The sequence below is a fragment of the Salvia miltiorrhiza genome, chromosome 6 (genome assembly GCF_028751815.1).
Source record: "Salvia miltiorrhiza cultivar Shanhuang (shh) chromosome 6, IMPLAD_Smil_shh, whole genome shotgun sequence".
Lineage (NCBI taxonomy): Eukaryota > Viridiplantae > Streptophyta > Magnoliopsida > Lamiales > Lamiaceae > Salvia > Salvia miltiorrhiza.
Genome location: NC_080392.1, coordinates 11,942,220 through 11,954,869, shown reverse-complemented (window position 1 = coordinate 11,954,869; position 12,650 = coordinate 11,942,220). Strand labels below are relative to the sequence as shown.

Genomic DNA, 12,650 nt, shown 5'->3' with positions numbered 1-12,650 from the left:
GCTTGAAGTATTTCTCAATGCAGTAATCATTCACACTTTCTGCTTTTGTCTAAAAGAAAGTCTTTCTCCCTGTTCCAGGTGAAGAATGATTATCCAGATCCTGTGGTAAATGAAGCAACGGAAATGGATGCCACATAAACGGCTCCACATTGTCGTATATTTATTGCATTCTATCATCTGCAGCTTTGTGCTACATATCTTGCATATAGAGCACCTAAAGGATGCGCCCTCTGCTTCTTGCTGAGGCTTGTTGCTATTCTGGTAGAAACTATAGCTCCTTCTCGTTCTGCTGATTTGTGGGATAATAGTCAATAGTTCTTATAGAACTGGGCTTCCCGATTTTTATAGAAAGTATAACTTGATTCTCTTACATTATTGGGCATCTATTTAATTTGGCCTGCTACATTTTTGTCGCACATTTCCCAGGGTAAATTATACATGCAACACTGGGACAAAAATTAGAGTCGACTAATCATTCAGTAGAAGCTTGAAGTATTTCACACTTTCTGCTTAGAAGTAAAGAGGAATTCTTGAAAAGAAAGAGAGATTTGGCGTGCTGTATAAGAGGAAGGATTTGGGCTAAAATATGGGCTTATATATTAATTAACTTTGGGCTTTGTTTTATTTGATTTGGGCTTATATAAGAGAAGCTTGATCTCGTTGGATTTGAGTGAGAATTTGAAGATATAGTTGAGCAATTAAAATGCCAATGGTGAAATAGGCTAACAGCTGTGTGCCAATAAAAAATGAGGTTGCATGTCTATCACTCATTAATGACGTGATTTGGCCTTGGCAATCAGCTAATTCGTAGCTTCTGGAAGATCAGAGCTTAATTCATTACTTCATCAACTGCCAAATTAATTGCATTCAATGCATCTATGAAAGGCTACATGTTGGGTTTATATAAGTGAAAGACTACCCCATAAGATGCATCTTAAAAAAAAGAAAAAAACATATCACCAAAAGCTGAATACCTTCGTGCTCAAGAAGATGAAGTGGGATCATATCCCTGACCAGGATTACTATTTCTACACGGTGAAGTGGACTCAACCTCGGGACCGACATCTCATTCGTCGTCTTCTTTCTAAGAAGGACGAAGTTTACCCAACTCTCCCACACAAAGCGCCTCATGTACTTGTAGAAGTACTCGAGGTATTCAATGACGATCTCCGCACAAAGCATAAGCTACTGGACTTCACTCAGCGGCTGGAATTCCTCGAGCAACGTTTTAGGACCTTCAAAGCCTTGACAAATATGCCGGGGACTCAATGGGATGCTGAGGCAAATTTCGTGAATGCAGTGGATGAGGTTTGGGAGAAGATATTCGAGGTAATGTACTAACATGCTCCAAACATATTTTCGATTCCAAATGTTTGTTGATATCTTTAAACGACATCTTTTTAGGCTTCATATTTGAATGAGTTAATTGTTTTTAGGATAATTGGTTGGCTCAAGCTTATCTTCATGCCGGCGAACCCGAATTCAATGAAATGTGCATGTTATTTGCACCGGACGAAGTCAAAACAGAGCTATCGCATACCGTTGTGCTTGTAAGCGACACCCCCGAATCTAAGAATGTGGCCCCGTTCATTTTGATTGATTCTTCGCCGGACTCCGAAGTGAACTCGCCGGCTCCACCACCTCCACCGCCTCCACAACATGTGGTGCGAAAACTATTCCCTGAACCCGACGATGCCATGTCCAGTTGTGTTCCGGCCCGGACCATAACGCCGTATTTGTACGTGCCATGGCCCAAGTTGGAGAGTAGACTCCGATATCCTGCATTCCCCAAAGCACCAATGTTCCGTAAGAATGATGACGAGAAGGAAAAAACTGACAAAGCATGCCTTGGTGGTGAGAGCTCTTGCGCTTCATCATCTCCTCACACATGAGATTTATGTTTGAATGGGCTGCCCTTTGGCTTGATCGTATTTTGCATTATCTAAGCTTATGTTTTCTACTAGTTTTTGGCTTGTAATATGGGTGTTAATCCCATGTGTGTAGAAGTGTGTGGCAATATGTTGCCAAAGTATATGTTGGGACAGCCTCTATGATGCAGTATATAATGTTTTTAAATTCACCCATCAGCTTCACCGCCCTCATTTTTAAAATTTGGCAAACGCATGATAGTTCAGCATATTTCTCTTCTCACCTTTCTTTTCTGATCTTGACCTCTACAGCTGCTGATAATATCATTTAAATCTAAAATTATTTGTAAGTCTTTATCAATAGAGGCTATAGAGCAAGCTATCATCTCATACTATCGTCCTTCTCAAATTTTTTTATACAGGAGTTCCAGATTTATAGAATCAATTTTACATAGATAACATCATTTAGCTATCTCGTCTCATGAGAAGCACAACCTTCAAACAAAAACTAGCAGAAAAGGAGGGGGTTGGGGGATCTAATCAAGCCAAGCGAGCCACAAATTCTACAAGAAAACTATAACAAACTTTCTAACAAATAAAAAAATAATCCCTCAAATGAGCGGATTTGTCTTAAAATGGATGCTGCAGACCCAGTAACCTCCACCAAGAAGTGTCTTTGCTAGACTGTTATTCTCAAGGTAGTTGTAAATACTATTTCTTTGATTCCGTTCCACACAACAACCATAAAGCTTGACTAGATTTTCATGCTCTATATCTGAAATCACTTGAATCTCCGTCAAGAACTCTCTCACTCCTTGTCTCGATTCAGCAGAGAGAACCTTAATTGCAGCCATCTGCCCATTCTTAAGTTTTCCCTTATAGACGGAACCAAATCCTCCCTCCCCAATTTTATTCGCTAGACTAAAATCATTGGTTGCAATTGCCAACTCCTTGTATGAGTATAGAATAACATTTTGCAGTCCTGAGAGCTCATCCCCAAGCTCTGGATCGCCTGTTGCTGAATTTTGTCCACATAAGAATGATAGACAGGTCATAACTATGGGATTTAGCAGCGACTTCAGTGTTGCTATAGCCACAGATAGATTGCTTCAGAATGTACAAACTGCAGCTAGCCCTAGAAAACAAGAAGCTCCGAAATCTTGATTGACGGAAACGAACTGCAGTTAAAGGACGAGAGGAGAAGAGAATAAAACAAAACAAAATAAAATATCGGGTGATGTAGAGAAGAATATTTTCTGCCCAAATTGTCACGTGAAATCTAGGATCTTCCACATTCGCAAGCTCAATATATTTTAGCAAATCTAAACGCCGTAAATTAGTAATTCGTGTGCCAAAAATAAGTAGAAGGAGAATCGTTAGCCACAAATTGAAATATCACATATCCACACAAATGTTGCTAAGGGCAACGTTTGCACTTTGATTGAAATAACATCAATTAAATAAACATTCCAATGTTCATGACTAATGTATATCAAAGCACAAAGACATATCATTCATCACAACACGGCAATAATAATGTCGATTCCAACTTATGGCATAACATATAAGCCAAAGATAACATCACCTAATTACACAACTTCAAGTGGAGGGGTTCGACAAGCAGCAAGATCTATCACGATTGGCAACCACGCGCAAGATATATACACAAAATACTTAACCACAATCTAGCAGACATGATCTTGGATACTATAATAAAGTTTGGATACAACAAGAAAACAAAAAAGGGCATTCATTATACACCGAAGCATGATTAAGGGAAACGATCCTGATTGTTGCGGGACTGGAGAAGACGTTCAACATACTCAGCCTTTGCTTCATCCGGCAGCCCGATGAATATCTCAAGGCGTTGCGCCTTGTCGGCTAACATTTCACAGATGTCGAACTTCTCGCTCGTTGTCAGTCCAGCAATGTTACCAAGCTGCTTGAATACAGTTTGCCGTGCCATGCCAAGGTCGAAGTCGTATCCGGCTCGAGTTGCAAGGTTGTCTATACGCAAACCGGTATCGCGACACATTTCACCGAGCATCTTGTAGACCCCGTCCATCTCTTCGTTGGCTTTGCGTTTCTTGGAAGATTTCCTTGCAGGTTTGGCCTTCTTATCGCCTTGACAAACGCTGTCCACTGCATCATCGGTAGCTGTTCCTTTTTGATTAGAGTGATGATTTGAGCCAGCGACGCCTCCGGAATCAACGTTATCACCTCCGGCAGAAAGACCATCAGCCTGGTACATTTTGTACATTGCCTCCATAATGTCCTCTGCGTTAGCACCCGTTGCACGATCTTTGTCGAAGACCTCTTTCCAATCCTCAAGGAATGGCCAACTTTTGAAACGCATCAGAGAAGCGTTAGGATCCTTCTGGAGAGCATGAAATAATTTCAGTCAGTAGGGATAGCTTTTCATCAAAATGAGCATCGAGTAAACATAAAATAGCGAACCTTTACAATCAACGCCACTGCTCGTTATCGCAATCCACCATAAAGCTCCCTTTTGCGTTAAAACCAACACCAGTGACATCGAGCATCAACGAGAGCGAGTTGTAGTTCTTCTTCCACGCGCTAATTTTAGAATTGATATGAGGCGTCCCTTTTAGATCGGTACCGGGAAATGCTTTGCGCATAGCCTCTTCCAGCTTAAGGAGATACCCTGCTCGAAACCCGTTGTCAGCCTTCCAACCCTGAGCCACGAGTTCTTTGAGTGACGCCAACAACATTTCTTCCTCCACGCTCGTCCAGCTACGGCGAGTCTTGTTTGGTTTCAATCCCATTCCACAACCAATGTCGCTGCTGCCTGCCACGATCAACTTTTATATGATGGAAAACAATGGCATAATTACATGTGAACAACAATCAATTTGTAAGAATTACCAAAAACACAAGAACTGAAAACAAGGTAATCCATCTCCAAAATTCCGTAACAAGTAAACACCATTTGTATTAATGGTAATTAAAGAAACACTTCACACTCAGCGAGGAACTGAATCGCATAGACGCGCAATTAATCGAAACATTATGCTGAGAAACTTATAGCAGAAGGGCGTTGTTTCAAGATTACCTTGATTTGCCTGACACATGGCCGTTCTCGCGCTTTCAGCTATAGGAGCCAACGTCCTCTGCCTTGCGTTTCCTTTCCCGAAAATGGCCGCTGAAATTCTGGTCTCGCTGGTGAAGGAATGAATCGTTCCTCTCTCTGTCAATCCCTCCAAATTCTTATACCCTAGAACATTTTTTCCCGCCGTTAAAGCAAGTAGCCAAGGTGAAGGATACGCTGGTAATTTGGCAAAAAAATCAGGGATAAAATTGTCTATAACTTATTACCATTTGTTTAGTCGGAGCCTACTAAACACATGTATTCACTCTCTCTATTTTATTTTGGGTACTACAGAACACATACCTCCAGCTTAGTATATATGAATGATCAGTGAAAACGTGGCCCATCTTTATTATATGGCCGAATCCCAAAAGACTACAGAACAAGCCCTAACTTTAGACCCATTAGGTTTTTAACATGAACTTTGAAAGTGTCAAAAAATACATCAATTTATTAGATTGTATTAACTTAACACGAATTTTATTTTCGACCAAAATAAAGCTTACTTAGCATGGCGCAATGTTGATGTGGACAAATCAAATTGTATTAATTTTAACACGAAATCGAATTGTTGGATTATATTTCCTCAGTCTCCATTATTTAAGACACACTTTCCTTATTGGGTTGTCCCACTATTGAAGACACATTTCCATTTTGGGTTAAAATTATCATTAAATTAACGAATTAATTAAAGCCTATCTCCTACCTACCAATTCTCTCTCTCTCTCCACAGAAGTAATGGCTTCGAAATGGTGCTGGGGAATGAGGGTTGCGAGATGGTGTCGGACTAATCGAGGAGGGAACGGGGCTGTTGGAGGAGGCGACGGTGCCCGTTGTAGCGACGGCAAAGAGGAGGGCGACGGGGCCAGAAATGGTGGTGGAAGAGTGATTGCGGCAGGGCTGGAGATGGATAAGAATGTAGTTGAGGGCCGAGCCTGAAGGAGCGACTGCGTTTCGGCGATAATTAATTTGGTGGTTCATTTTGCCACCTCATCTCCAGCTAAATCCCGCGCGGAGTTAGGTGATTCATCGAGCTTCGCAAAATTTATTTATACGAAAACACCTTAGCGGGATCGATTCCTGTTCAGCTGGGGAAGTTGGGAAAGCTGGCGAATCTCATGTTGTGGCAAAACAGTTTGGTTACCATCCCTCCTGAGCTCGGTAACTGAAGCAGATTGCCCTCTTAATTGATTTGTCAATTTGGATAATTAATTTAATTGAATTTAATCAAATCTGACATATAAAAAATTGAAAATATAATTAATTTAAGTTAAATTTAAAAATATTGATTATCGTGAAATCTATTATATTATAATAGTAAAATAAGCTATATCCTACGTGGCGTAATAGAATCACTCTATTCTAATTTTTCTCAATTCTCATTCATTCTTATTTTTTCTAAATTTTTAATCAACAAATTTCTATATATCTAATTTCGAAACTATCATCAACAAATTTCTATATCTAATTTCTTATGCATTAATTATATCCCAATCATATATATCTAATTTTGGCCTCATGCAGCCACGTTTGAGCTCTTATTTTATTTACTTCAACCTATCATCTTTATTATAGATAGACTCAAATTCTTAAATAAATCTCAAATTCTTAGATAAATTAATTTCTTATGTATTTTAATCTTAATCTAAATATATATTTTAAAAAATTATATTACCATGATAATTATTATATTATTTTTAATTCAAATAAAAAACATTAAAATATAAAAATTACTAAATGTTTGTATCTATGTATTTATCTTAATAATTTTATCTTGCATTGTTCGAATTAGTCCTCATTCCTTAGTAGATGTTATATAAAGGCGAACTATAGTAAATTAAGTTCAGCGATAATAACAAAAATTTTACTAATTATTCTAAATCCAAATACCTTGATAGAATACGATGGCATTTGTCAATATATTAGGCTAATAAAACTAATGTAGTAATAGATCATTTTTCTATGGATTACATACTTTACAAGACGACACAGTAAGTTAAATGACTTATCTTGATTGATTTTGTGAACATTTAAATGTAATTATGTATAGTTAGGATATTTTCATGAAAATACTATAATACAACGTATAGGGAAGGCAATAAGGCTGATAAAAACAATAGATAGTTTGTTTGATTTAGTGATAATTCGAATAAGACATATTGGTACACATTTTTGTTTCAGGCAAATGCTTCTGGTTCGCATGCAGAAGAAACCAAAAATTTTGCAGAAGTGGATACTTAAATAGGTGACGGTACACAGCCGAACATAGTCTTGGTGTGAGGAGAATCTGTTGTGGCTTATCAGAAGGAGTATCCTTATTCACGATGCAACAAATCACTATTGCAGCTATAGTGGAAAACACATCAATGACGTCATGAATAATGCATTTGATCCAGAAATGTTAGAATAGAGCTATCTTGGCCCCCACCAATGAGATGGTTGATACAATCAATTATTACGTCATGTCTCTGATGTCTAGCAAGGAAAGTGTTTTACCTAAGTTCAGACAGTAGTTTGCAAAGAATGATGGACAAGTGGGGACTTGATGAACATGTATTCCTCGGTTGAATATCTCAACACAATCAAGTGTTTAGGATTACCGAGTCATGAAATTAAATTGAAAGAAGGATGCATAATAATGCTTCTCAGAAATATTGATCCATCTAATGAGCTTTGCAATGGCACTAGGCTGATAGTAACTCAACTTGGGGAACGCGTAATTGAAGACAAACTCATTTCAGGAAAAAATGCGGGCAAGAAGTTTTCCATAGCTAGAATGATTATGAGTCCATCAGATTTCGCTAAATTTTCAATTCGATCTCAGATAATGCAATTTCCTGTGAGTGTTTATTTTGCTATGACAATAAATAAAAGTCAGGGACAATCTCTTTCAAATGTAGGATTATACCTACCGAAATCAGTTTTAGTCATGGACAACTCTACGTGGCAATCTCAAGAGTCACTAGAAAAAGGGGTCTAAAGATTTTAGTATTTGATGAGAGTGGTCATACGCAAGACACAACAACTAATGCTATGTATGATGAAATTTTCGATAGATTATGAGGTAATTGCAAATTTAATATTTTATTCAAACTTTTAAAGTTTTAAGTCATTAACGATTTATTTAAAATATTTTTTTCTTATATTTTGCTAGGTTGATTTGATATGTGTGTGCTGCTTGTGCTTGGAGGGAAGAAAGGTGCAATAAATCCCATCATATTTTTTCATGTTCATAGGTAAAATATTTATATGAGGATGGTTGAGTCGGGTCGGTTTGGGGACGATAGTTAGGCCGGAGTTCTTGAAACTGACCTTCCCGCTCCTCTTTCCTTTCCTTTTTGTTTTCGTTTTAGACGACACTCTTTTTTCCTTCTACGGTTTTTCCTACCGGGTTTTCCGTAAAAGGGTTTTAATGAGGCTCGACCCTTAGTCTGCTTCTTTTGTGCTTTCAAGGGTTTTCTTAGGTTTTTCTTTTCTTTTATATAATACGCATTATAATAATGTGTTATATGGGGATGGATATATTTCATCTTTTACTCTATCATGTTTCGGCTTGGAACTTCGGAATTTGCTTCTTCTTCTTTTTTTGGAGGGGGAGACAGAAGTTCACCTTTAAGCATCGGAAATTTCTAAATCATCATAATCATATTGGAATGGTGGAAGTGTCTAAAATTAGTTTCTTACCATTATCTTCTGAGTTGAGAGAATTGTTTGACTAAATATTAGTAAAAATAATTTAATTAACATCTTTTACTTTAAAATAAATTATTTAATGCTTTATTTTAGTGAAAAAAATCATCAAATAAAAAATGTATTGAATAATTACAAATATTTATATATTCATTTATTCCCGTTGATTTTCGACGGGTTACCGACTAGTATGAATAAAATAAAATTAATTAATATACCAAACAAGTGGACCACAACACTTTACTATCTAAACCAACTCTCATAAATTCTTGCCCAAAAGAAATGTGTCTTTATTATTAGGACGAAGAGAGTACTAAATTATAAGACATTTATTTTGGATCGCCTCAAATTGTATTTATGAAAGTAAATAGAATTTATGTTAAAATTACCACAATCAATAAATTTGTGTATTTTTTGACACTTTTTAAAGTTTATGTTAACAATCAGAATTGATCCAAAGTTGGTGTATTTATGCTAATTTATTTACATATCCTACCATATAGTGGGCCCTATCTTTCACTCACAATACAATTAATTATCATTATTAACACCACCTTTAGGCGCGTTTACTTCGGAGGATTAGCATTGATAGATAAAAATAAAGCTAATCATTTGTTTATTTTAATTTATTTATATCATTTAAGCTAGTTTTGCTTGATTCATATCCTATTGAAAGGATGAGATTGTTGGAATCCTACTTTTGAGGATAAAAATGCTTTTTTAAAATTATTAAGAATAAAAATACTTAATCATACTTCTTATCAATCCCCTTAAGGTGAGACCATTTTTCCACTCATAATATTCTTAATTATTTTTATTAAAACTTGTGTCACTTTATCCTAGAACTATTTTTGCAGGACGATGGAGTATATCATAAAACTAAGTCATGTCTATTCCACCAAATTAAACACTCACTTAGAAGATCAATTAATGGGATGAGATTCTCCATCTCACAATTCATTGTGTCTAATCATGTAACAATACTAATGTTACTATTTTATAATTATTTATTACAAAAATAAAAGGCACTACTATATAATGAACCGTAATTAATATTATCATTAAAAGAAAATTTTAAAGACATTATACATACTTTTGTTTTAATTAACTATAATAATCAATAATTAATTATAAATTTGAAAAACAAATAAAAAAAGTTATATACTCTAATTAATGAACTCTTATTAATTTATCTTAAAAGTGTATCAAAACATAATAAACAAAAAATGACATTTATATAAAAAAAACAAGACGATGAAAACGGGATATAAAGTGAGGAGTATTTATTGAGTGAGATCGGTCTCTAGCAAGACGGGTTGGAGGGGGGGGGGTGTTTATGAGTTGCAGGCTGGTTGAAAAATATGAATAATTAAAATAATTATTGTTGTCATGAAAAGTAATAATCGACATGAAGAAGATATAAACATGCTTCATAGCCGAAAGGCTCGAAACAATTTGAGGATGGTTGGTGATTAAGCTGTAGTATAAGCGACTAATTAACTAGTTTGTGCAAGTATAATTTTACGTATTAACAGGATCAAGTAAAGGGGTAAAAAGGTGGGAAGATCAACAAGTAAAATGGGGCTTAGAAACCTAACTTGGTGTGGTGTAACAGGATCAACAAGTAAAATGGGGCTTAGAAACCTAACTTGGTGTGGTGCCAATAACGACGCTTGATTTTATAGTGTTTAGTATCATTGGTACGCATGTGGATCTAGTACAAGATCGACCGTTTTTTGTCGGTAAGTGTCATATTTAAGTGATAGAGATATTTCTATTTAGATTAAAATGTCAAGACAAACTTTAGATAGTGTACTCAAAATTGTGCAATTTGATTAATGATAAAATCATGACAAAATTTTTAATTTAGTAAATTAAAAGTTATTATCATTTAATTTTTTAGGTTGATTTTGAAATATTTTTAAAATAATATAAAAATTTCCTTTTCCTTCAAATTTTGGAATGTTTTCACTCGAATAAAAAGAACAAGGTAAAATGCACAAAATGCTCCAAACAAATTCCTTCTTCCCCTAAAAAAAAAAAAAAAAAAGAAAAGAAAATTAAAAAGAGGGAGAAATGTGCATTTTGGGTGGGTGGGGGGGGGGGGGAATTAACGGAGCGTGTGTGGGTTTTTCCTTGTGGAAATCGAAGTGTTTTTGCTCTTTAAAGCATCGAAGCGCCTTTTTAATTCTTAGAGATTTATACAAGTAAAGAAAATAAAAATTCTTAGAGATTTATACACATTTACATATGTACCCCTTATACATTGCCAAAATACTTTTCCATCCTCAAATTAGGGTTTTTCTGCCTCAATCTCACTATCAATCCTCTCTCTCTCCACCATCAGAGCTCTCTGCCGAGCATTTCCTAATTAGCAATCTGCAGAGAATTCTGATTTTTTCTCTCACAGCTTTGGAAAGATGACGACAATTGTCCCTACATCGGAAGAAGATCCCACTCTCTCCGTCGTGCGGTGCGTTGCCGAGTTGTCGTGGGCCGACGCCGGTCCAGAGGTAACTCCTACATGCCTCTAAATTCGCATGCGAAGCAGTTTTGATAGTTTTCCGATGTTCGTAGAGAAGTTTCAATAAAAATTTCTCTTTTTGTATCTTGCTGAAATTATTTGTGATATAGAAAGTTAACCGCGCGAGATTTAATCTTTAGGCTTCTTTTTTTTACCGGTTACTGTTTGGGAATTGCTTTCATGATTATGACTTCAGATTAGGTTACCATTGTTGTTTGAAGTATTTTATTTTTAAAAATAATGATAGGTAGCAGAGGGACATGTTAGTGGATTGTTGGTGGAGGCGCAAGAATGTATAATACAAACGAGGTGGTTGGATTTGGCTTCTTTGATTCTTGCTTCTGCTGATGTCATTTTCTCCAAGGCTTCTGAGAAAGGTAAGCAATGTATTTAAATTATTGTTTCAAGTAATCTGAATTCTTTTCATCACATAACTAGGGAGCTTGAAATTGTGTAGTTTTGCAGTTGGAGTGGATGACACATAGTATTTAGATTTCCTTATCTGTTTCTGGCTGAAGAAATTTCAACTGGCTTAGATATGTTTCATCAGTTTGGTGTAATTTCATTTGAAATCTTACGTCGAATCAGCCATCCCATATTTTTAGCTTTTACATGTTTACTAGAAGGCTTACTTGATTTATGAATTCGTCATTCTCTATCCAAAAAGTTACTTATGGTGATGCTGGCTGGGCAAATTTCTGATTTGTGAGTGGTTGTTATTCTGCCTCAGACCTTGAATGCATTTACACTGTTGTCTGCCACCTTGTAAAGAAGCCTGAGAGTCTCGATCAAGTGCATGAGATGGCAGAACTTATAGCCACAAAGGTTACTCAACAGCCTAATGACAAGCCTGGTCTGCGATTGAAGATGTAAGACATCGAAACCCTTAGTTCTTAAGGCTGCTTGGTTCTGTAAATTCTGACATTTCTCTTTTCTTTTTGTTTAGCTTGTTTAACCTCTACAACCTATTGGAGAACCCATATAGCCAGTTCTTCGTCTATATGAAGGCCCTCAACTTAGCAGTCAGTGGGAAGGTCACTGAACATGTTGTACCATCTTTTACGAAGATGGATGACTTTCTATCGGAATGGAATCTTGGAACCAAGGATAAGAGAGACCTCTTTCTTACAGTTGCAAATGTTTTGAAAGACAGCAAGAGGTGAGAATGTCTGTATGTTTTTGCATGTGATGAGGTCAATACATAAACTAGTTGCTGAGTACTTTTGTTGCATGATTCTGTACTTTCAGCCCAGCAAAAGAGTCTTTTGATTACCTCGTCAAGTATTGGAAACTTTTTCTGGTGATGATGCTGTGGCTTTGGCTGAAGCTAAGGAAGAAGCTGTTCGTGCTGTTGTTGAATTTGTTAAGTCACCTGATATGTTTCAGGTAATGTTTTTTCAGTTGATCATAGAAGAGCACCTTGTTTAAATTTTTGCGTGTAGGCATGAGCAAGTCAATT

The 12,650-nt window shown here is 36.4% G+C and overlaps 2 protein-coding genes and 1 pseudogene across 2 annotated transcripts; 1 reads left to right on the top strand and 2 right to left on the bottom strand.

Annotated features, from left to right (window-relative positions):
- Positions 1–2,479: 2,479 nt before the first annotated feature.
- Positions 2,480–2,923, bottom strand: LOC130990496 (cold-responsive protein kinase 1-like). Its single transcript, XM_057914723.1, has one exon. The coding sequence runs from the start codon at positions 2,921–2,923 to the stop codon at positions 2,480–2,482; it is 444 nt and encodes a 147-aa protein (XP_057770706.1).
- A 433-nt stretch (positions 2,924–3,356) lies between these two features.
- On the bottom strand, positions 3,357–5,150 carry LOC130988695 (uncharacterized). The gene is made up of 3 exons (XM_057912608.1): positions 4,942–5,150; positions 4,326–4,677; positions 3,357–4,245 (listed from the first exon to the last, which is right to left on the bottom strand). Exon 3 carries the CDS (start codon positions 4,222–4,224, stop codon positions 3,640–3,642), a length of 585 nt encoding a protein of 194 aa, XP_057768591.1. The 5' UTR covers positions 4,225–4,245; positions 4,326–4,677; positions 4,942–5,150; the 3' UTR covers positions 3,357–3,639.
- Positions 5,151–10,786: 5,636 nt separating this feature from the next.
- Positions 10,787–12,631, top strand: LOC130988694 (uncharacterized; annotated as a pseudogene).
- The last annotated feature ends 19 nt before the right edge of the window (positions 12,632–12,650 follow it).